General features: G+C 34.7%; 1 protein-coding gene across 2 annotated transcripts in view; it reads right to left on the reverse strand.

Moving 5' to 3' along the window:
* Positions 1 to 9,651: 9,651 nt before the first annotated feature.
* Positions 9,652 to 26,094, reverse strand: part of TNPO1 (transportin 1) — a 54,329-nt gene continuing 37,886 nt past the window's right edge. Inside the window, exons 14-25 of one of the 2 annotated variants that reach the window (XM_074569098.1) lie at positions 25,569 to 25,740; positions 24,187 to 24,273; positions 23,319 to 23,426; positions 22,954 to 23,112; positions 22,770 to 22,857; positions 21,513 to 21,611; positions 21,207 to 21,302; positions 18,201 to 18,276; positions 17,307 to 17,406; positions 15,768 to 15,842; positions 12,842 to 12,984; positions 9,652 to 11,269 (exon numbers count right to left, since the gene is read on the reverse strand). In XM_074569098.1, coding sequence (XP_074425199.1) covers positions 12,877 to 12,984; positions 15,768 to 15,842; positions 17,307 to 17,406; positions 18,201 to 18,276; positions 21,207 to 21,302; positions 21,513 to 21,611; positions 22,770 to 22,857; positions 22,954 to 23,112; positions 23,319 to 23,426; positions 24,187 to 24,273; positions 25,569 to 25,740 — 1,168 coding nt within the window. In that variant the 3' untranslated portion in view covers positions 9,652 to 11,269; positions 12,842 to 12,876. Of the gene's footprint in view, positions 11,270 to 12,841; positions 12,985 to 15,767; positions 15,843 to 17,306; positions 17,407 to 18,051; positions 18,125 to 18,200; positions 18,277 to 21,206; positions 21,303 to 21,512; positions 21,612 to 22,769; positions 22,858 to 22,953; positions 23,113 to 23,318; positions 23,427 to 24,186; positions 24,274 to 25,568; positions 25,741 to 26,094 lie in introns of both variants that reach the window. The other variant, XR_012584844.1, reaches the window with a different exon arrangement.

Below are 26,094 nucleotides of genomic sequence, written 5' to 3' on the forward strand. Positions count from 1 at the left end.
TTAAAGAACCACAACAACAAATCTCATAGGAAGGACATGAAGAACTAAAGAGACTTCTTGTCTGTACAAGTGAACAGTTATATTTCATTAATATAATCCTAATTTTTGAAAAATTATGCCATTTGTCATCAATGTGGGTTGCACACATGTGAAAGAAGGTATTTATCTCAGAGTTCCCCTCTCAGAAGAGCATCCCTGAATCTGCAGTTTGCTCTCTGTGACGTGATTTACCCATCCTCTCATATTTCCAGCTTCTGGTTTTATAAGTGTTAATAATAACTTTTTTTCAACAATCACGTCTTTTAAAGGGTGAAGATCATCAGAGATGTGGCATTATATACAGTAAGCTGTTACTTGAAAGAACTTGTCAAATACGATACTAAAGATACAATGCATCTAGACATTAATATGATTGAAAAATAAAGATCGTATATTGTATTTTTACCTATAGCAACTAAGTTGATTTGCCTTATGTTTCAATCCATTTGAAAATGGATTATGAACTCTAGGTAAAATAACTGCATTCAATTATTAGTAAAACCCTTGATACGTGAATCTACAACTGAATGCGCTAATATTTTAAGATGAAAAAAGGAGTAAAAAAATACAAATAATTGCCAAACAATAATTCAGATTAGTACATTATTGAATGTCATAATGAACTGCCAAAGAGCCAGTTGATATTTAAAGCTCTTAATTAATTAAAAATGAGTAAGAAACTGATTCAGGTAAAATACATAATCTAACATTGCACTTTATTTTTCAAGAGAACCTGAAGTAGCAGATGGAGGTGGAGCCATTTTATATACAGATATGTATTTCATATACCAGATTGAGGTGTATGCCTTGAAAAATGCATTTTTTTTTCTTCTTTACTGTCCTTGTTAAAAAATCTACACAAAGACTTTTGATAGGTAATCAGGAATTTATACTGCCAGTTGAGGTATTTTCTGAAGACTATGAGCACCAAAAGAGATACAAATAGCTGGAATTGTGTAAACACTGTGGTGGAGAACAAAAGATGGGGAAAAGGAAGACAGAGTGAATTGTTGGCTAAGTCCCTTTCCAGAGTCCTTTAACTTTGGTATGTATTGTCAGGTTACCTTCCAGGATTTAAAACACACCAGGATTATGTTCTAACCAAGCAATTGTAGCTGAATACCTGCAGACATTACTGAGAAGTTTAATAATTCACTTGCTTATGACCTACACATTACCTTCAGGACTAGCCATTTATTGCAGCCTTTTTGGAAAAAAAAAAAAAAAGTATAATGAAATCCCATAGACAGAAGTTAAAGATAGAAAAACTTCAGGAAAAAAAAAAATTAAGTCAGAGAAAGAGATTATAAAGTTAGCAGCAAATACAGCTAACTTGAAACAATTTATTAAAAGAGCATTAGGAATTCTCCAACCCAATCTTAAAACAGGCTGGGCATGCATTTTCTGAAATACATGTACAAACTCAAATTGTGGTCTGATGAGAGATCGCTGGTGAGATTATGGCCTACATTACACTTCTGGATAGGATGGATGTTTTTAACATCTTTTCTGAGTTTAAGATAACCAAAAGTACTGTGCACAGGGTTACAGATAGCCACATTTATTACAGTAAGGGATCAACTAAATTTTTTTTAACTTGGTGCAATACCTCATCGAAGTTCGTCCAAAGCTAGTAATGATTTCTGTGTTCTGTTGAAGATTTACAGCACGTTTTAATGACACTGTTTTCAACATCCCTGGAATGATGTATTCCATTAGGCTGCATCTGACTCACTGTGTATTTAAATGCGCAGTTCTATTGATCTAGTCACCAAGCTTGATCACGTCCCATTCATTACTTCAATTACTTAAATTAGGAGCTCAACAGCATTGTTTCATAGTGAGTCACTTGGTGCCAATACTCCACCTTTATTACTCTTCTGCTCTGTTGCTGCCAAAAGCATGTTTCATCAAATCAACCTCCAATGAAATGGAAGGATTAGAAGGCATTAGTGAACATTAGTACCGACAAACTGGAATAGCTTAATGGTTGTAGATTCCATTTTGACTTTTCTAGACACACTTCAGCCTTGCATGAAAAAATGGGAGACTTCTAATATATTCAGTAGGTGCATTACTACAGAAACACTATACTGAGTTTTTCCATCTATATTCTATGTAAGATGGGGAAATAATATGATAAATTATTACGCTGTAATACCGTCAAGGATACATTCAATGGTTAGCTGAATTTATACTGTTGATGCATCCATATATTCGACAGGGCATACATGTTTTAGGCACTTACCTGCAAACATGTTGATCAATGAACTTGAAGCAGCTTCTTATTTGCAGTCAACTAGTAAAAATAACCTAAATGAAAAAAGACTGAAGTATTTGAAGCATTTGAATACAATGAAAAGCAAAGAAACCTGAAGTGTGAAGAGCAAGCTCTGATGATATAACTTCACTTACTACTAAAGTTCTCCATAGCGCCTGCCACACAAGCAAGATGTGGTGTCTAGATCACAGAGATTCTTATCCACTGTGGTTATAAGATAAGATAGAAACAGAAAAGGTAACTGGGGGTAGAAGGGTCTGAAGCTAAGATAATAAGATTACATAGTATCTCAGGCAAGTATTCTTAGTACAGTGTAATGGAATAAATGGTGCTTCTGTTCTTAATTAAACCAAATAAAGCTTATAATTATTATAACACTAACAAAAGAGGAAGTGCAAAGGCTTGGGAATGTTTATGAAAGACAGTGAATGAAATAATGAAAGATATTAGTCTAGAAAGATGTTTTTGCTGTCTAGGTAAGAAGCAGCTATTTGAAATATTGTGAAAGAGGTAAAACGATATGGTTATACAGGTACTTAATTAGGATTGCATGTTAAAAATCAGAATGGCAGTATGAACAGGATGGGCAGTGAATGGTTTGCATTTGGTCAGTAGTCATGCTATATGAAAATAATTCGTACCTTTGATTCTTCACAACATCCATAGATATACACACTAGTGCTTACAAATGGCAACCACCAGCTTGAGTGGCTGAAAGACAGACATGAACTTCACAGTGTCCTTATCACCTTGTTAAAACTCTTAAAGCCTAAGTGCTTATGAAGATGTGCAGACTGGTATTAGTAATGATTTAGAGAGCCTCCTGTTTCCGCATACATGGGGTAACATCCTGTTATTCCTGCCAAATTTGAAATTAAGATACTGAGGCTTAGGTGTTTGGTTATTTTTTAAAGAAATAAAAGTAGCCAAGATGCCCATGATTCTTAGACAAACTGAACTCTGAGTTTTTACATTGGGCGATTATTTGCCCAACAGCCCCCTGTTAAACACTGCCATCTTATGGACTGAGAAACAGCTACACGGACGAGTGAATAGTTGCAACAAACAAGAGCTGCGGTCTAAGGTTCCAGCTAGTTTCCATCTGGTTTTGCCCTAAAGACAACAGTTTTGGTGTGCAAGGCTTTCAATAAGGAAGATGGGAATAAGCAAAACTAAAATTGTCTACATCTTCCTATGGCAGAGTACTGGAGAAAGAGGTGCAACTATCTTATGGAACCCTTCAAGTTTCTGTATCTGCAAACCGCAGAATCCCCATAACAAGTCAACATGGATGTAAAGCTGAAAGATAGCTTGAGAAATCTGCAAATTAAATATGCCCTACATGTAAGGACATTTCTTGACAATCATTTCAGGGTAAAAAGACTGGCAAATTAACATCACTTCTCATTGTGTACAGTACTTTATTAGAGAAACAAAATTCTGTTTGGCATTTGTATTAAGCACTAGGGGTGCAGAGGGAAATAATGGAAAACATAAAAACCTTGGTATCAGTTATAGTAATACTGCAGTAGGTATGCATCCAAATTAACCTGTATGCTGTAAACACAGGGGAAGACTTTAAGTTCTGTGTATTTTATAGAAGAAATTTATGACTATCCATTTTGCCAAGGGGCAATAAGAAAAGGAAAAATGGGTAAAACTATCAGCATAACAGTTCAACATGTTTTATTTCTATATTTTAAATATAGATTAAGATTCAACAGAAATTATTTATACCTGAAGCTACAAAATACCTCAATTTTCACTTTTATGATTCAAATGAAAGTCTGGCAAAAAAAGAATTGGAGCCACAAAAAACCTGAAAAACTATGATTCAAAAATAATTCCTTTTATGCCATAACTTAAACATATATGCATTAGTATATGTGCAGCACAATTGCATCTGTTTTCCTTGAAAAGTGGACTGATTATTGGAAATGACCTAATTTTAAGTCTGCCATTTTTCATTATAATATTTGCGTGTCTTTTGGGACACTTCAGTGGTATATGCTGCTCATTTTATGCAAAACAAGAGTAAATGCCTCTGAAAGAAATGCACTTTGCATATTAATAAGTTTATATAAACAGTATGTTTCATTGTGAGTCATTCTGGGATAACAAAAGCTACTAACATCTACTCTGTGCGCACTTAAAATACATAAATTATTTTACACACAAAATATTCCTACTGAAATGCCTTTTCATTCAAGTACATCTTTAAATTAGATGTAATTTTTTTTTAAAGAAATAGCATGGTCTATGTTGAAAGTACAATCCTTTGCACTGTCACAATCTGACCACAAATTTAGTCATAACATTCATTTCACTTATTCAAGATCCCAGTACTTACTCGACTCATCTTGTTTGTACATACAGGTGGTAATTAACCTCAACCTCAAAATCAGAGGACACAGCTTAAGATCAGGCTCTGAGCTGATAGCAGGAGGCTTGAACAAAATATCTGACCGACAGCAAGGTGTTCTACCGTAAGTACTCCACAACGCCAGGGGAGTGGGGAGGGCTCTTTGAAAGAAAACAAAACTTTCCCCCATCACCTTCCACAGAGCCACTGGTGCCCTCAGCCAACAGGAACTATCTCTCTGCTCATCTCCTTGGTCTCTACACACCTGCACTGATGCTAACAGCTACATCATGGCTACCGCCTCTTTCTGGAGGCAGAAATCGAAGTCCTTTGTTAAGCAAACTTTCAGCTGAGGACAGTGTGCAGCAACTAATTTCTACTATAAATTTTATTATAGTAAGTAGTTATAACAATGCATTTTATTGAATTTAATCATTAACCTATAGAAGCTATCTGTGCTAGACATAAGTAATACACTAAATTGCCTACATGCTATTGACCAACTGTTAAACATTGAAGTGAACATAAAATGTTCAAACCAACATGGGTGGTTTTTGTCCAGAGGGCTACTACTGTTAGCTTTGTACTTTCATTTTATCACTGTATCAGGAAGTTATATAAATGGAAGGGCAGATCTTATTATCATGGTCCCATAAAACCTAGACAGAATTAGATGAAAACCACTGCAAATTTTGGTTCAGGCTTGAATAATTTATTTCTAGTTTACTCCTTTTTTATTCACATTATTGATAGCACAAGATGAGAACAATTTCCTCCCCCCGCCCCTTTCCCATTTGGTCAGACTTAGCAAGCATCAGCTGTTTCAAACAAAGATTCAACGTACCACTTCTCAGTAGGAAAGCAGTTACCAGTTACCACCCAAGAGGCATTAATTTCAGTTCACATACACCTCCTATTTCTACATTCATCTGCCCCCAAGCAGCATGAAGCATCTAAATTGAACTGACCCTAACTTATCCAAAGATCATTTTCTTTCAGACAAAGTTAAAATCCTTATTCAAGAGACTCCAGAACTTACATGTGTGAACCAGAAGAGTGCGCTACTGGGTCAGGCAAAACAAACTGAACACAAAATTTTAATCTTTCATTAAAAATTGGAATGCAACATCTATATTTAAACAACTTTATTAACATAGTCAAGCAGTGATTAACATTCACATCTATTATGTCACATCATACAAATGTAAATACAAAATTACTACAGTACAATATATATTCTCTGCATGATCCAAAATATTTGGTGGCCCCAAAAACTCTTTAAAATTCAGCAGCTTATCAAAAATTAAAACCATATTCTATTTAAAATGAAGTTCTGTTAGCACATAGGCAGACTTCAAGAAATATCACTCAATTTAGTACAGTTTGAGAGGTTGCAGGAGGATATGTTTGAAGGAAACATTCCAACATTGTGGCAAATACAGAAACATCAGATTTAAAGCTTTCAAGCAAAACTCATACAACCTAAGTTGTCAGCAGAAAGATCCAGTCATCTTTCATTTTAAACTATTTTGTCTACTGCATCCAATTTAAAAGTTTGAAGTGTCTAGGTATTAGTAAGTCAGACAATGTACAACATAACTACCTATCTCTTCCCAGGAAAAAAAGGTACTACTACACTGGAGACTTCAACAGCCAAATGAACCTGCTTATACCAATGGTTTTTTTTCTAATTGCTGTCCTCACAAAAAACACCCAGGCCTTCTCAATTTTGTTGCTCACCCAAAGTAAGGAAATAGATACTCTAAGGCGAAAGTAGCACAATAGAACCAGCTTATAGAAAAAAATGATACTATACTGTAAGCGCTGAATTCTTCGAGATGTGGGTTTGGCTTACTTGAAGTATACTGTAACACCACACAGGGATTCATCTTATAGAGCCATTTTAAACTTCCCTCATATAAGTACATTCAAGTGAGAAAGTATCATTATTTTAGTAGAATATACTCTTACAAGGCAAGCAACAAGAGTACTTGCCTCAGTTCCCCATTTAAAAATAATCTAAAACTGGCTTGCTCCAACCATTAAGTGCAAAGAGCAAGCATCAGTGGCAGACAAAAAACAGTATCTATTGAAGAATACTTAGAAGACTGATGGATGCAAGTCATTCTGGAGAATGCATAGGTGGGTGAAATACACAGCTACTGATCAAGCTTTATTTATTCAAGATGAGGTTACTGGAAATACTTATGTAATATATAACATATATGTATGCAAACTACATCAGCGTCTATCTGAGATAATTGCAGAATGTTTGCCATTTCACTGTAGAGCTTAACCTTTATCTAAGATAAAAAGTTACTCTTTACACCCTACATAGAAGCTTTACGCATCTATCATCCCCATGAAAAAGATAGCATTGAAGCAATTAGTGTTAAGTTGCAACTTCTTTCCTTGACAAAATATGAAACAAACGATTCCCAATATAATGTTGCATTTGAAGTATTTTTCAAGAAATATTTCAGTTATTTGAACATGGATGCATTCTCCTCAAGGGAAGAATGGTTTTGCACCTTATCTGTTAATACATTCAATATGAATAAAATAGGTGAAGCAAAAGTCATTATTGTCCCACAGTAGAAGGTTAATTTAGAGTAAGTTTAAGACAGAGGAGCTGCCTAAATTAAATATATGAACTGATATAATTAAGACACATTTTTATTAGCATGTGTTCTGAACAAAAAGGGTACAAGAGTATTCACCTGAGATAAAGCTAGTATTTGATTATTTCTAAGTAGCAATGAGTTTCGCTTGAGGAAAGCCACTTGAAGATTTAAAATATACATTTTACTATTATACAATATATGCAGTTTAAGTAATTAAGATTGATGCTAACATGAAAGTCCTAACAAAAAAAATAAATCACAGTGTGTATCAATATTGTTAGTTACAAAATTTATGCTACTTCATAATTTTTAAAAATTATAATGATTATAAATTTTAAACCCATTTTTCTAAAAGTGATCTTTTGAGTACAAGCTTTAAGGAGCAATAAACTAAAGCATAAGAATTAGCTTATTACAATTTAAATATATACATATTCACTGATTTAGAAAATAATCAAGCTTTGGAAAAAATTTACAAAATTGATTATTTTTGCTTGCACTGGTTAAAATAATGAACTATTCTAATCTTTTTCCCTAAATGAAACGAGCTGTTTCCTGAATGTGTAATGAAAAAAATTTAGTATTGAACTTCACTTAAGACTAATTTAATAGCAATTTAGAACTGCCAAAAAGATGCATTTATAAGGATTTTAAATACACTTTCTGTTACCAACTTAGGTTGATCAGCAGCTTTTGTTCACTCTCAGAATCCTTCAAAAAGGGAAACTCAAAACAGGAAAAAGGCATATATAAAAACAGTAAACACTGACCTCCTGAGGTTCCTACAACAAAAATATTCAAGTAGAAAATCTACACCATTACTTAGCAGCGGCTATTTCTGTAGTTTAGCACACTAACAGCACTTTATTCAGTGTGTAAGGAGCAAATGAAGTAAGCCGTGCTTTTAGCATGCCAAGAGGCAGAAACACTGGAATGTAACAAAGACAAACTCACAATTCTACCAGTAAAAACATTCAGTCAACATTCAAGAACTGTCAAGACTACACCACAAGAATTAAGATGCTTTTTATAGATCCCATGATGCAATAATTGAACTATAAATGTTAATGCTGATTCAGAACTTTTCTTACCTCACATTATATCCTAAATAGCTTCTGCAAATCTCTGCGGTATATTATGTATGAAGAATGTGGTTTATTTGCTTTAAAATATACCATGAGAGAACTTACTGATACAAAAGACTATTTTGTCAGTACTGTTTATTTCTGCCTCATTTTAATTACTTTCCTTGCTGTTATACCAGATCAGTTCACATCTGTACAAATACCTATTAAAATACGTATGTACAAAAGTGGCATCCTAAACTAATCCGAGGTGAGGTGGAGTGGTTTTATTTGGTTAACTGGGCTTTCTGAAATTTAAGAAGTTTAATTAAACTCAGATTCTAGCTGTTATGCTACAGTATTAATTTGGTATGTTTTCTATTCTACAATTTTTTTTGATGTCATTTCTCTGAAACTCTTCCCTAATGTTCAAACAAACACACTCAAAATTAGAGCAAGTTTGGGTCTAAAATAATATCCCACCTTGCTAAATTTTGAAGGTTTGCAGTTATTTTCCTTCCAGAATTTGGTTTTCAAGTGTTTTTAGTAACTATTACTAATTTACTACAGCTTTATTCGTTAAGAATGAATTTTGTATTTGCTAATAAAGCAATGTAATTTGAAAGCAAGTTATTACATGCAATTTTGACCAAATTGAATAAATACTATGTACTAGTATTACTGAGTGTAATTCATACAGTACATGTCCAAACTATTCTTCAGTATAATCCATTAAAATTTGCAAAGCCAAAAAAAAAGGGTGTGGGAAGAGGGGCATGTAAAACATGCATGCTATCATGCATTAAAAAAAATAATCAAAACTCTTAACAGCATTTATAAGTCCACACTCACACAGCTCAAACTTCAGTGCAATGGCTAAATCATCCAACAGTCAAAGAACAGAACCATGCAAAGAAGAGCAAGCTCTTAAAAAAAAAAAACCCTAATGAACAAAACAGCAACCAAACAAAAAAAACCCCAAAACTGTTATCCAGTATCCATTCTGCAATGCAAAGGTGAGAAACTAAATCTACAAAAAGGCTGTTATGGCTTAATTTTGTTTTGCAGATTAATTATGCAGCACTTGAAAAATGGAAAGGTGTGGCTTCACCTCTGACCAGCAGAGTTAAAAATCTCTCCATTTTCCTTTATCATCATGGGATACTCTTTAGGCAATCTAAATTATTAAAGACTTGCCACTTTCAGATGGACACAAGATCAAGTGTACCAGTTAGGATTTCACATTCACAGTACATAAGAAAATACACATGGAAAGAAAAGTAAAGGGTTAACTTAACAAGGATTTATTCACAGGAATACATGTAAGTAGAGAAAAAAAAAACACAACAGAAAAGCTAAACAAATGAAATGAAGAGGATCCAAACCAACTTTCACTCTGTAGCTTTAAACTTGCACCCTTGTGCATTTAACTACATCACAAAGGGCCACCAACATGCGCCGATACAGTGTAGATACCCTGCATTACATCCATTAACTTAAACATCTCTTTAAGATCATGCTTTGAACAAAAAGAAAGCGTAGAAGGTAATATGTTGAGTGGGAATAAACACAAATATAGCAATCATGTCATCAACTTCTACAATTGTCTTTACGTGCCAACTAACATTTACGCAGCCTTTAACGGGTCTTACCATGTAACTCATTTTTAGAGATTCTGAGAAAATCACTAGTATATAACCATGCAGAAAGCACATCACACTGACAGCACAGAGGCAAATATTTTGCACAGCTATATCAGCTTTCCACATTGTGCAGGTTACACACAATACAATATCAATCCTATTCTTAAAGATCCTAAAAAGGTATTTCAAGGCCTAATTGTTAACTACAGTACTTTATATCTATATTCTTAAAAAAAATTCCACAGAATCTTAAAAAGGAATTTTAAATGCAGGGCTATATTGAATTGGTAAACTGCAACACAAAACTGGCGCAACATAGGTAAATGTATACCAATTTCACTCTATGTGATGCAAGCATGCTACTTTCCCACTAATTTAAATTACTTCTGATCACTATGAGCCAGAACGCATGCCTGAACCTTAAACTGCACGTTAAGAATAATGCCTTACTCTAGAAATTAAATCTAATGAAGTACAATAATCAAATCATATCCACTACTTTAATTCCTTTTTTAATGTAAAAATTAAGATGTCAATCTTTCCTTTGAAGTGTCCCTCCCCTTAACCCCAAAAATGAACGGAGTGACTCATTTGGCAGCTTGCAGGTTGCTTCATTTTGTCCAAGTTAACCTTTATTAATTTATGATGGGGTTTCTATATTGTACACTGCAAGTGCCTGCTCCTAATACAGACACAAGCTGCATTTTAACTGTACTAACTTCATTTGTGTAGTTCTTCTTCGTTAACATGCAAATACCTAGGAATCCCATCAAGCAGGATGAAATCATGTAGAAAACCCTTACTTAAAAAAAAACATAAAAGAAAAAAGAAAGCCTTTTACTGTTTGTGACCCCCATTCTTAGGTTTCCTTTATTGTGCGCAAAATAGTTTTCCTCTTTACGTATCCCTATGTCCCTATGGTTCAATTATATGGTTCTTATTTTGGTACAATTCCCCACAATATTCCAGAATGTGCTGTTTTGTGACTAGATTCTTTTTTTTTTTTTCTTTTTTTTTTTCTTCTTCACATCCAGTGCAGAGTTGTAATAGGAGACAGATTTCCACCCACAAAAGCTCCAGATGTTAAAACATTTCCCAACATCGACTTAATACAGTGACGGCAACACCTCCCTCCCGCCCCTCCCAGTAGGGTTGGGATTGTACTGTATTCCCTACTGGTTTACCCTTCCCCCCAGTAAAGGGTAACATTTTCCCTGGGTGCAGAGGCTCCCTCATGGTCTCCCAGACTGAAGGACCTGTAAAAGGAAAAGACAAAGGTGTAATTAAATCTTACCTTGAACCTTAACTGACAGATCTGTGCATAAACAAAGAGCTCTTTTGCCTTTTTTAAGCAGTATGTGCCACCTTAAAAAACAATTTTATGCCTAGATTTTCCCTTTAAGTCTGTTAAGAAAAGAGCCCATTTATATCAGGTAAATTATTATTCATGAAACAACAATACATGCTTTAAAGCTACACTGACAGTTCCACTATTGTGGCTAAGCTTAGATTTAAGATAAAAGCAGTCCTATATATTCTAAATAAGTGTTTCCATTTTTAGCACAAAATTATGAGGTAGTTATGACCTTGAGAAAGAATATTAAACATATCTGCTACTGATGTAACAATTTCATTTTAGGTGGATTAAACAAGATAGCCATGCTGTCTCCTCAGTTCAAACTGAGAATAATGGCAAGTTTTATCACTTTGGATTCCTCTTCATTAGCCAGCGAAAACACCCTCATGTCAGAACTAAAATGCCCTCATTGATAAATATGTAAATGTTTGAAATTTGATTTGTTTTTAAATCCATTGTTCACATCAAAGATGTAATAATTCAAACATGATTTCTTATGTCACTGACATGGAAAAAATCTTTGGGTAACTTTTAAATAGTTGTCCATTCAACAATAAAACAGAATTATATGAATTGATCCCATAATTTCAGTACAAAAATTCTACAGCTAGTATAAAATTATATAAAGACTGAATAAATAAACCTAATTCACACTCTTTTTTTGGGCGGTATAATCTTTTCACAGCCTCACACTGCCTAACACATAGGAAATTTGCTTTATACAGTGTGCACAGATAGCACACAAAGCAAGGTGATATAATAATATAACTACTCTAGAATGCACTACCACTGTTCTCAGTTGAAGTTGAATCATTCTCTGCACAGAAATAACAATTCTGAATTGGTGCACAAAACAGAACATTATGGCAATAATAGACATACCAGCCTCCCCAAAACATCAAGCTCTACTGTAAAGTAGAGTTACAGATTAGCATAACACCCTTTACTCAGCGCAAAGATCATCTAGTATGTTGTTAGGACTATATTGGAATTCTCATGGCTAAAGTGTGTTAACAAACTTGCTTTCCTATCCTACAGGAATATTCCTGATTAGACCACATCTGCCTTCTACTCATTCGTAAGACATAAGGGAGCCTGTGTCTTTAGTATTATGGCTTCAGGATCAATGTTCATCACTTTTCTTATTAAATTTGAATCGGCCCTTTGTTATAGCTACACTTCCAACCTTAACTTGATACACTACCACGTGTATCATACACTCACTTTTCTTTCTTTCTCTCTCTGTAAAAATAAAATAAGAGAGTCAGACAAGTGCTTTTCCTACAGCTACCATTATTTAGGTACACTATCACGCCCTTTTTTTTTTTTGCCTTCTTATAGGAAGGAAAGATACCTCATCCAGCATATCTGAAAAATTCTAGTCTGATGAATTAATTATACTTCATACAATGCAAACAGGGAGGAAGTCTGTTTTACAGCTCTGTCTAGCAAGGAGCATTTGTGTGCTTACCTCTAATTATGGGACTGCAGCTACAGTGCATGAGGTTAAACTCCATAGTAAGCTGCAAGGCGCTCTTTTAAGGGAAGAGGAAACTGGTCAGAGAAACGCCTCCAATTCTCATCCCCAACTTGATTTTTAAATCCATGAAGAATCTACGAATGAGAGGGGAGAAGTCAAGATAATCACTTAACAGAAGGTACATTACTTACTAGCAACATAGGAAGTAAGCCACAAACTGCTGGACTGTATGTCTGTCCATTTGAATTCTCCAATTTAATAATGAAATGCTACTAAGAAACAGAGGAAGTATCATCTTTCTTAACGGAAATGCTTTTTCTTTTAAAGGTAACATATAGAATATAGCTACCCACACAAACTACTGTGCATATACATATCTATATGTATATTTTTAATAAGTAAGGTGACTTACAACCTAGAGCTAGGCCATTTCAGAATGCTAAACTTTTTATCAATTGACAGTCTATATATCTTAAGATAATTGTATTAACATTTCTTTTTTAAATGTGTACTGTGTTGTGGGAAGAAAGCCGAGCCAAAACTGCAGCCAGCATTTGACAGAATGAATACCTGTCAATTTCTAGCACAAATACAAAAGGATCCTGCGAGGGCTCCTTTTTTTTTTTTTAACTTGGGATTTTACTTGGGAGTAAGACAAATATCACTAAAAAGGAAGCTGTTAAAATCTTTTGTGTTTTGAAAAAACAGGGATCCACAGTCAGTGGCAGTCAAAAGCCAGTGAAACAGGGAAAAAAATAAATCAACAGGTTTCAGTTTGGACCTTCCAACATAATAAATTAACTGAAAAATGAAGAAAATGAAATTATACTATCAAAAAGGTCTTAGTATATTAGCTCTGTAAATAGCAGGTTAAAAGGTAAACATTAGAAAGAACAAAAGCAGATTAAATGGCTCCTCCTCATACAAAATTATGCCAAGAGAGTCTAGTTTTGTTTTTCTTTTTTAAATTCAATGATACTGAATTGTGGAACAGTCTGTCATGAACAGATCCTCACATAAAAGGCAATGCCAAAGTTAAAGCTCATGGTACCGAGTTCACCCTCAACACAACATTCTCAGGCAGAGCTGTTCTGAAACAGGATGTAGCAATAATGACAATACAGTGTCACCAGTTAACTTACTGTGTTTCTCCCTGAAAGAGACCTTCCACAGGCAGGCTCACAGAGACTCACCGACTCTTTCCTAACCCAAACAGTCAGGTTAGCCAGCTGCCAAGAACCTACTGAAAATCTAAGAATGTTCAGGTATGGCAAAAGGAACACTTTTTAAATTATCTTTCAGTAGAGTTTTAGCAAGTGAGCTTCAGCTACAGTCTTCAGATACCTTGCTTTTATAAAAAGTGATAAAATTCTTAGGCTATTAGATTAGATTTCAACACTGGCAGCTGGACAATCCATTTTTTCTTCCATTGTTCCTGAAAGGCATAATTATTGTTGGAAAAACATCTAACTGGACTACAGCAATTGTATATTCATGAAGAAGTAATCTAAAAACCGTGCATGCCATCACTTGAAGAAAGCTTTGTCTCCCTTCTTGCATTGCAAAAAGACAAAAGAATACACTTTAAAAAGCAAGGATGTCCTTATGCCAAATGACCAAGATTGTGTCTAGCTTGAAGGCATTAGATCCCACATGGATATAACTTGGAAAGAATCTGAAAAAAGGAGCCTAACTCACTGAAGCAAGTATTCAATGCTAAAGGACCAGGGCAGAAACACATGCTGAGGCTGCTTTGGACAATAACCACAGACAGCATCCTGAACTTTCTTTTAAGCTTTTAAGTATTTGCTGTTTCCTTTTGCTGATGCTACAATACCCGCAGCTGTGCATTTCCTGGACCTAATGTTCCTTCAAAAGGTACCAGTTATCTGAGAGGCTAACTGGGACAGTGAAATTTCTGTCTTTGCTTTTAAAGATAGGATACAGGATAAAGATAAAGAAAAGTTCTAGCTTCTGTTCTAATGCTCACACAGGGCATTACTTGAAGAAAAAGTGCCAATACTGACTCACGATCCTACTAAGTACTTAGGAATATGCTCCATTTTTGCTTTAAGAAGAGTATCATGAACTTCTGACATGTATCTGTCCAAAAACAGATTTCACTTTACAACTTATGAGGGGAGCAAGCCACACTGATGAACCATAGCAGCATCTGTTCATGAAACTGAAATTTATTTTCTTTCCCTTTTTTTTTTTCCTTAAATCTAAGACACTAGTGCCAAAACAAAATAAATCACATTCTGGCTTCCCGCCCCCCCCCCCCCCCCCCACTAATTTTACACAAGGCAAACAGTCCTTTTGCTTAAATTCTATTGAGACTTTGTCTGTGGATATATTCTTGAAACTTGCTCATCCGAGAGGGATTCTGAGGAGGACTAAGCAATCCTGAAAACTTATTTTCAAGGGGAGTGAAAGAAACAGATCAGGATACTACTGGGATATTTTTCATTTGCAATTTTCTAGGTATTTCTCCAAAATAAAGTAGGTACCTTCATGGAAAAAAAAGCCTTGAACCATAAAAATCTCATTTTCTAGAAAAAAAAGTGTTAAATGTGGTATAAACCACCCCCGTTCATCCAAATGCAGGCAAAACACAGTAGCATGGACATTATGAAAAGTTGTTTGAGGATGATTATCCCTTTAAATAAGATCTCAAGTGAACTTTTCAACGGTGTTAAAAAAAATTTGGAATAACCCAAATGCATATAAGAAAATATCAATTAAAAAAAAAACAACAGGATTTTAATGTTGTTTTGTCTGAAAATTTATGACCTTGCAAAAAATCTTCCATGACCACAAATACAGTAAGCACTAACAATGGAAATAAAAAGCAAGGAAAAAACAGAGGATCCAAACCAACCACTGTAAGGATATACTGTTACATTAGAAACCTTACCTTACAGAACATGTCTCGGAGATCATCTTTTGGGCTAATCCACGATGCAACAGCATCACAAAAAAAAATAAAGTCCTATAAGATTAAACAATCACATAGGTTAGAAACCTCAATTTATAGGTCTGAAAAACAGCACTTGATCTTCATTCCACGAACTACGCAGGGTCTTTGATCCTAATTCACAACTGCTTTTGTTTTTATGTATCTATTTTCTATAGTTAATCCAGACCATAATGGTAAGCTATTGTACGCCTAAATGTTTAGAAACAGAAATAGCTGAGTGTAGGAATATCTTTGTTTAATTGTGTTTTTGATTAAATAAAACCACAGTTAAAAAAACCCAAACAACTCTCCCTTCCCACACCTCACTTGCCTAACAATTCTTCCAGTACACATGCCAAGTTCAAGAACCAATCACCTTAATAACAAGTAACAAACTCAAGGCCACAGTCACAGCACACTCTCTCTCATGCATTTCCAGCTGGGGAAAAAAGCTGTTGTATTTGTTTAAGCAGAGCCAGAAGTTTTTTTCTGGGACACACAGGATATCTTATCTTTGAACCTTATCATACAGGTTCAAAACTAAAGCCACCCCAAAATCCCTATGCTTAGTTCATCTGCTGTCTCATATTACCTCCTACTACACCATTAAAGCACCTGTTTTTAATCACTAAGTTGATAATGCACATGTTTTTAGGTAGGAACTGAGGATAACAACTACAGAGGAGAGATGGGATAATGAAAAGAAACCTTAATTGTCACCTCCCCTTAAGCTATGTAAAAGAACAAATGGACAGCAGAAGAGGGAAATGCTACGTACAGAATAAGGCGTAAGTGAAATGAACTAAATATTTCAAAACAAGGTAGAAGCTCAGTTCTTATGTTTCAGGAAGAAGAATTCCAGGCAGAGGAGAGGGAAAATCATCTTAATTTTCCTCTTAGAAAATATTACATTGGTACAGCTTTACTTTGGAGGTGTGGAGACTAAAGAGCAAGTCATATTCTATTCTTCAGACGTACCATTTATTTTAAACAGATACATGTTCCTTGCCACATTGACTATTTAGGCAATATATCCAAAGTTGAAACAGAATCTTCCCTAACCAAGTTTTAAGAAGGAAGGGGTGGTTACTGTTATTGTTCTCTTTCATGTTTTAAAAGCCTAGGTTTCATCTGGAAAATAGGTTTAAGTATGTCAACTTTTGCCTTATATTTTCATACAGATCCTGACCACAACCTGACAGAAGTATCAAAATAGTTATATTAGTAAAAGTTCATTATATAGATATTCTTTGTAATTAAAAGACAAAAACTGAATTTAACAATACTGTTCTCGTTTCCTTTGCTAGGTAATAATTGCTGAAGCATCATGATACATATCATTCACAACATAAACATTTTGGCCTCCCTGACCTTAAAATAAAGCTACTTCATGTACTACAGGGAAGCACGTCAAGCTAAACTTTTTCATACTCCATATACGACTTTCACCTTAATTTCACTTAAGAAAAGCAGTTAAGATCTATTCATGTATCTTACTTGGACTACTCCGCTGGGGTTGACCGAGATCATGGTACATATCCCACGGAACGCTGAATCCTTTTCCTCATTGTCTCTTATGTTTCGCAGAGAGGTGCACCTAGCAAGTCGGAGAGCAAAACTTAGCTCACTCTATTAACTTTGTCTTCAATCAAGTCAGAACTAGATGACAGTATTTGATGGAATAAGTCACACTGATAAGATGATCTGAAACACTATTTTGAATGCTTAGAAAAACACTTGTTGCACAGAGTCTTTACTAGCATATATTCCCACTAGGCATGATCTCCAGAACCTTGTTCTCCTATTGCACTATATACAGTTAGAAAGTGTGACCTGTATTCCATTAAATACAAGAGAAACATGTATCTGAAATATTTATAGAAACTATCATTATTAGAAGCGGAACATATAATACTATCACAGTATGAATTATGTCAGATACCACTTACAGAACAGTTATTTAACTTTTACAGCAGCAAGCAAGCTATTTTATACATAACAGATCTATAAACATATATTCCTTACAGCAATTCAAGCCTCAGACTAAATTTTAAGAAAGTAATGCACGGTTTAAATTTTACAGTATATGCATGCATTGTATTATCATTCTGGTGGATTTTAAAATGCTCCTTCATAGTCAAGCTTTAACACAGCAAGCATGTGACAATCTTATCCCATGCATAAATTAGTCGTTAGCCACAACATAAAGAATACATGACGGTGCTACTAAAAACTCACAAACCTGATAGGACAAGATTAGTCACATGGTTGGCAATGATTAAGGATTGAGATTTTGTAACCAACTGAAAATATATCTAAAAGTGAGATAGAGAGAAGAAAGAAAGAGAGTGAAGAAAAATGAATTAAAAAAAAAGATTGAATAATACACACCAGGGTCTTATAAACTGCTGTAGCATGGGGGCCACCTCTTGAGGACAAACGTAACCAAGACGACCAATTGTTATTGCTAAGGTAACGCAATCACGGTTATACACCACCAAACGCCAACCAAGACATGAGCAAATGAGGGGGGAGGAGAAAAAATAAAGAAAAAACAACAAATAACTCAGAAACAGAAACCAACAGAATCTGTGTATGATAATAAACATAAGATTTCACCAGTGCTGTTTATTACCACCCCCTAAATAAGAGGCAGCAACATATATGGTATACTCTCCAGGGCAAAAGAAAAATTAAAGAAGTAAATGAGAGAACACCAAAAACACAATTTAAAATCCAAAGGCCTTCTGATGCAAGCAGTCATTCTGCCCTCTTCAGATTAATCTCTTACAGTAAATTTACCTACCACGTATTTTGGAATTTTTATTCAAATGTACTATGATGGGTACTCTTGATAAAAGGAATTAACCATTTTCAGTTTTACTGCCAAGTATTCTAAACGTTTTATTTTTTTCAATATACAGAATTCGAGATTTTAACAGATCTATTCTATCAATAAAAATACATTTATAAATACTTTTACATGGAAAATACTGTGGTCTATCTAAAAATGCTAAATAAATGAAACACTTCTCAAAGAGCACCAAATATTTGTCTTCTTCAAAATCTTATAGATAATTCATTTTCTACAGTCAGTTGCTGTGAGTTAGCAACCACTTTAAATTAAATTATTTAATCACAATATTTCTCCAGTTCACAAAAGGCTTCCTCATAGAAGTCGTATAGGAATCTGACTTCTGATATGGAGGCATAAGGATCAGGAAAAGCAAAATTACTTCATCACATGATTAGGTAGTTCAGTCCTTTGTTCTGAGGGACAGATTGAAGAAAATATCATGCAAATGTGTTTTAATGGTGTTTGCTCAACTCACAAAAGATTAATCTTTAGAAAAAGGAGAGGGTGGGGAATAATGTACCAGGATTACTTGAAGCAAAATACATGAATACTACTAAAATCCAGCAGATTTATATGAAGCAGAGAAAGGAAACCTATGTTCAAGGGACATACTATGCAACACTCTAATTAACAGGCATTTGTGAACAGTTTCATGAAACATGCAATAAAGCAGATGATGCTTTCTCCAATAAAAGTTTGGTGTAGGATATACTAGCAGTTTGAAACATACTAATTCCATGAAGTCTACAGCGCACTAGTAATGTACTGGTTTTGCCCTGATGTTACGCAGTTTCAATATGCGGTGTTTAAAATTTTTGGCAGATCTAGCTTAGAAAACTGCATTTGAAGGGCTACTTTCATTTGAAACTTTTGTCTGTTTTATCAGTTTTATCTGTAAATGCTGTCATCTACAGTCTGCACAAGGAATAGTAATCTCTCTCAAAGCTCAACTTTTTGGCATGTACTGGTTATTTTCTATGCAATTACTTTTACTTAGGATGGTCTTGTGTTACTATAGGAGAAATATTTTCATAGCTCATTGCATAGCAAGCTAAAGCAGAAAACAGTAATATTCTTGTATGTACTAGTGGCCTGCAGCACAATATCCCACAACAAACTTATTATAAGTACACCACACTCAACATTTATTTGCAGTTATGCAACCACATTTAAAGTAATTATTGAGGGGGGGAAAAAAAAAAAAAAAAAAAAAAGAGGTCAGTGTTTGGATGCTTCCAAAAATTCTCTAACAGTGACGGAAGCAAACATTTAAGTACTGGATGCCTCTCAGTTACAGGTATTACATATCCATCCGTGCAGAGGCAGGGGGTAAGGGCAGAGGCAGGGGGAAAGAAAATTTATATTGCTATACTATTCCATAGTGTATTTCAGAACAAGTAGGTATTTGCTACAAAATTATATTTTCAAAAAGTAGCACCTATAATATGCCAGACAACTAGGTCATTTTTCCTTCAAGTTCACCTTCCATACTATACAGGGGTAGGGGTAAAGAAGCAGAGAACCTGCAGCTTCAAAGTTTAGAGAATACCACATGAAAATATGCATTGAAAAATCTCTCTCCAATTTACCTCTTGCTTGGCTCAAAAAAATACAACTGTACCACTGAATTTGCATAATTTTCAATCATGTCAGGTGTAATGACCAAACCACTATTTTCTTACAAGACAGTTTTCAAACAGGAAAAAGAACACAAGAAAAAACATTTTCAATTAGTAAAATAGTAAACTAGAAACCTGTCAAACTATTAATAAAGTTTTGCTATTTTTGCATATTAAAGTATGGAAGGTGCTCTTCATACCAGAACGTGCCCTCTATAAATGCAAAAGAAACAAGCCTCAGAAATTCCGATTCAGTAAGGCATTTTGGGATTGCACCCAATTTGGAAGGCAAAGCTGTGGGCCATAACACAAAACGTGCATGCCATTATTAGAATTCTTTTCAGTAACTTATTGTCAAGTGACCAGGTAATCGAAGTTATACGTAATTTCAGTTATGTTGTGGTAAAACTGCCATCACAGATCTAGATTTTTGTGCATAATATTACAAGTTTATCTCTAATAAAAGTGCATGTTTTATAAATTCAAAGAGTTCATTATTTGTTTTTTATATGCCAATTACATTTTTTTCAAACACTAGACATATATATACAGTACACATGTGTAAGGACATGCATATACTAAAATCAGTGTGAACCAAGTCTTTAAGTGTTACTGCATACATTTGTCATATTCAATACATAAATAAAACTGGAAGATTACTTAATCAAACAGATGATAAATAGATATAATAAATGTTATAAAAGTAAGAAAGCAATAACTTTAAGAATCTAGATATATGATAGGTGGTTTGCTGCAAGACTGAGACTTGTAAGAGCTTCTGCAAAACAGAGTTGCTTTTGCTTATAAAAGACAAATATATAACAATAAAATCAGTTCTGGTGTGGTTCCCCTATGCAATTTTTTAAATTGTTTTAAAAATCTCTAATACCCTTCACCATGTATGGTTCAATTTTTGGGTACCTGTGTTCTCTAACAACGTCTTTGGTGTGTTGGGTCTGTTGATTATTTCTACAAGCTGGTGCAACACCATTGGAATATAAGGCTGCATCTCTATACCTGAAACAGCCAAAAAAAAAGATTCAGAAGAAAATGACCATTATTAATATGCATAATCTAAATACATCAGGTACATTGAACATACTAATAAGGACAAGAATCTCAAATTTAATTTAAATTTTAACATGAAAGTATCCTAAAAAGCCCCCAAAACCACCCAAACAAACATGCTAAATGTGCAGAAATTCAAAGAAAAAAAATATGTCTTACCCATTTGGATGGAGATTTCTCCAATTGCCCAGGTGGCATTGTTACACACAGAAATGAATTCGGGGTTTAGGTTGGTTCCCAAAATTGGCATGAAATCAGCTACAAAGAACAACATTTTAAAACCTCATCACACAATACAACCATCTTGTCCCATTACTGTAAAAGCAGGGGGAAACGGGGTGGGAAGAAGTTTTTTTTAAAAAAATAATTATGTAAACCTATTTAAGAGTGTTACACATGAATTAACAAGAGCTATATTTCTGGTATATATCAGATTAACCTGGATTTTAGAACCTAAGCAGATCAATGCAAATCTTTTCAAATTATGATTTTAAAATGTTTCTAATAGGCTTTATCTTTACATAACTCTAGAATCCTTTTTCTCCCCTTCCCTCACTGGAGCACAGCGAACAGAGGGGAAGAGAGGAGAAGAAAAAAAGGCAGCTACAAGTACTTGCAGTTTTATAATATATTTGAACAATCCTTAAATCACCCAGATAGCTATGTATTCAGCTATGCTTAAAAACAAAAGGAGCCTAGAAGGCAATCACATCATTGATCAAATTTTAACAAAAAAACTAGTCACAAAGATAGATGATAATATCCGCCAAATAAATTTTAAATTCCAAGCCTATCCAAGCATTCATTTGGCAAGCTAAGTGTATCTCAATACTATCTGTGGGAAGAGACAGCAAATATCACGGAAGTGGGTAACTGATGCTATTTCCCTACTGAAATTAAAAACAAAGCAAAAACCCAAACCAAAACGTATCCTATTGCCAAGTTTTCTGTTTTGTTTTTATAGATACATTTTTTATATATATATTCATACATACAATGTATTTTATAAATATAAAAATAATATAAAATATTTTTATATCTATAACATTTATTTAACAACAGATTCTAGAAAACAAACAAAAAAAAAAGCTATAAATTCAAGAAGTTACCAAAGCAAGCACCTATTCTAATTGAAGTCCAAGTTCATCTGTTTTGCTGTACTCAACAGGTAGCTTGTTACATTATAAAAATCAAGGACAAAAATTAATTTTTGCATTGTCTACAAAAATAAGAACACATCTTTTAAACACACAATTAGAAGGACAAAAGACTAGAGACCCTTGCTGATAAAGGAAAATGAAAACTTACAACACTATGAAAAGGCAACCCACACAATAGGGAGCTTAATAATGGCCAAACGAGCCTCTTACCGGTTTGTAAAACAAGTTAATTGTTTAATATGTGAAAGAAACATACCGATGCAAGGCTTAACATGCTGAAAACACGCCTTTGTCAGATCACCTAACAATGCAAAAGAACTCTGCCGTACCTCGGGCATTTTATCCTGAAGAGAGGAAGAAAAAAAAAAAGACAATTCTAGAAGTATTTCTCATTCTCTTAAGAAAGAAAATCTTTGGATCAAACAGGTTACTTATCTCACCTGCATGCATTGGTACATTAACGTCAGGATATTGCTGCGAGCCACTAGCTGTTCAATGTTGCCTCCAAGTCCTTCAGCTAAACCACTGAGTAAATCAAGAGCCACAATCATGAAATCTTTATCCGGAGCTTCATATTGGTCTGGCTGAGCATTATGCAACTGCAACAAATAAGTACACATTTTCAACATGAGTATTAGATGTTCTCAGGGGCATGCATAAAAGAAAAGTTTCAGAACTGGAGCTTCATTTAGATATTCATCAGTGGTTATACTACAAATCTCCCTGCAAACCCATAACTTTACATAGTTAAGACATTGGTTTAAGGAGATATTCTGAAAACATCGAAATAGCAATAGAAAAATACCATGGCTTGTGCAAGGGTCTTCTGCACCAGATGTACACAACGCTGGTACACAGGTTCACAGTATGGAAGAAAGCCAGATTGCAAGGCAGTAGCAACTGACGACAGGCACTGGAATTAGAAGTGAAAGAGAGAAAACAGTCACTACCTTTCCACACATCTCTGAAATGCCTTTTACTTGGTAGGGGAAAATTAATAGCACTTTAAGTACACCCACATGTAACTGATTAAGAAAACACAACCTAGAAAGGCAGTACCATTAGCTGAACCAAGGCAACTATCAGCAAGTTGTTACTCTCTCCTATGCATGCCAGTTGAGAAAATTTCTCAGCAGCAGCAGTATCTTCTTAGAGGTAAATCAAGAAAGTGCATACAAAACCAGTTACAATAGTTCGGCCAGCACTGAGACTAAGCTTCAGTATTTTGACCATGGACAAACCCTAACATTACCGAAGTGTTACAGAACTAGTTTTTCTAGAGGTGCTTTCCTGCTTCACTCTTGGACAGTACAGAGAACAGACTACATGGTCTGGTTCATACCTTCAGCTTGCCTGACAATAGATAGATATGAAGGGAGAGCAAGGAGAAAGAAGACAAGAATAAAAGTAGGATAGAATTTTTTTTTTCTAAAAGAATCCCAAAGAAACCACTCCAGAATGGCAGAAAAAGAAATCTAAAAGATTCCCGCTAAACCTAATGATATTTCCTCTGTCAAAAAATTTTCTTACTACAGTCAGAATAATTTCTCCATAATGGGAAATACCTAACACTGTCAGCTTTTACAGTCATACATCCTAATAGGAGCATCTTTAGTAGAAAGTGTAATTCCTAAAATAAGTTGATAAAAAAATATTGATATTTTAACATTTACCTCTAATAAAGGGAAGAGATCTTTATCTTCATCCTTCAACATGTTCCACTTCTGGATTAATGGAGGCATTAGCATCTGAATATATTCCTGTTTAGGAGGAAAATCCATCAACTGCTGAAACACTTCACTAGACACTATTTTATTTCATAGCTAGAAAGTTGACATATTAAGAATTGATAAATATTCTACTTTTTCAGCAAAACCCCCCTGATGTACAGTAATTCAGTCATTGTTGCAATACATAGAAACAGTTTAGTATTAGAATTTACAATTTGTGCCTTAACATTTTTTGCTGAAGCACATTAAGTACCTTTGCAGAGTGAATCTTTTCCTTCAAGTTTTGTTTCAGTCTACCTGCTTGGATTGTTACAAATCTAAATGACTGCCTCAGGGTCTATGGAAAATGTTCTCACTAGCAATGAAATCTGACTGTGCATCTGCCACCTGCTTTTCTAAACCATTTCCCATTGTCCTGATGTTGAACCTATCGCCCCAATTCTTCACTTCCTCACTTGAGGAAACTTCTTCCTCAAGCAAGTAACCATGCATGAATAAAGTATTCTCCTATCCCTCCAGAAGGATGCACTTACTCCTTCTGTATAAAGCTGTTTCATCTTCCCTGCCACTGCACAGCCACAAGGACATTGAGCAACACATCCCTATAGTGCTGATGCTCCCACAAGGTATCTGAAGAGCCAACAGGTGCTCACAGCTAATGCTATGTCCAAAGATACAAAATAAGCGACTGAAGAAAGTCCCACCATCACCAGGAGCTCCCATTTAGCTTCCTTCTGGTACTGTCAAATGTCAAGGTAGCAGGTCTCTCTCAGACGAGAGAGAGACTGAAAAAGAGGTCCTTTGATGGTGTGGGGTCCTGGATGGCAAATAAAATGCCATGGAAACAACTCAACTTTTTTTCATTCTAGAGTATCTATGTCATGTGAAGCACTATACAGAAAGGAAATAAATTTCATTAACTTTCATAAGAAGATGCCCACACAGAACATGTATGCATATTCTATTAATTAATATACACACAGCAAAAAAACCCAAACAGTATATTTGCCTGGGTGTCGTCTGTGCTTTGTCCAAAGGATTCTGTGTTTTCACGTATAAAATGAATGCCTGTCTCACTGTCTGATAAAGCAATTTCTAGTGATTATGTGCTCCAATACATTGGAAAGAGACACACAGAATATTTGCGTAGTGGGCAAGTTACATGCAGTCTATGTATTTCACCTGAAAATATTCAGCATGATCAAAACCTACATAGAAATATCAGCATTTCTGTATTATAACGTGTAAAGAACACTACAAAAAAACCCACTGAACCAGTTTTTCAATTATGATGAGCACTTCTAGAGAACATAAAGTATACTCACAGGTTTATTTAGATGATGTCCTACAGAATCTGCTAGAGTACCTATAGCATCATAAAGAATGAGCAGGTTTTTATGCTGGTATTTACTAAATGCGAAGACCAAAGTGTCAAGTATATATGCAAGATAAGGAACAAGCTCTGTACAAGCCTCCTCTTCTAGAGTAGCAAAGGCACTGAGGGACAAAAAAACATGTCAGTTGGTATCTTGGAAAAAACAAAACAAGACGACCCCAAAAAGCACACCGCCCCCGCCAAGTCATTTCTATTTAAACACAAAACTGTATTCAGTCCTCAAGATATGTCCAAGATATGTTTTCAAAATGGTATTACTGACATAATCTCAACCTATTTTGATTGAACACGTAAGAATTCAGCTCTTACACTGTGATGAACAAAACTTTAAAATTTTGTTTTAAAATATTGCCATGAAACCTGTGATGTATATGCAGAAAGCCCCCGCTGAGAAAAGCATTACTGTACATGAGTTACAACACACTAACTGAAATAGTAGAAATCATAACAAAAGC

Source organism: Larus michahellis, chromosome Z (genome assembly GCF_964199755.1).
Source record: "Larus michahellis chromosome Z, bLarMic1.1, whole genome shotgun sequence".
Taxonomy (NCBI): domain Eukaryota; kingdom Metazoa; phylum Chordata; class Aves; order Charadriiformes; family Laridae; genus Larus; species Larus michahellis.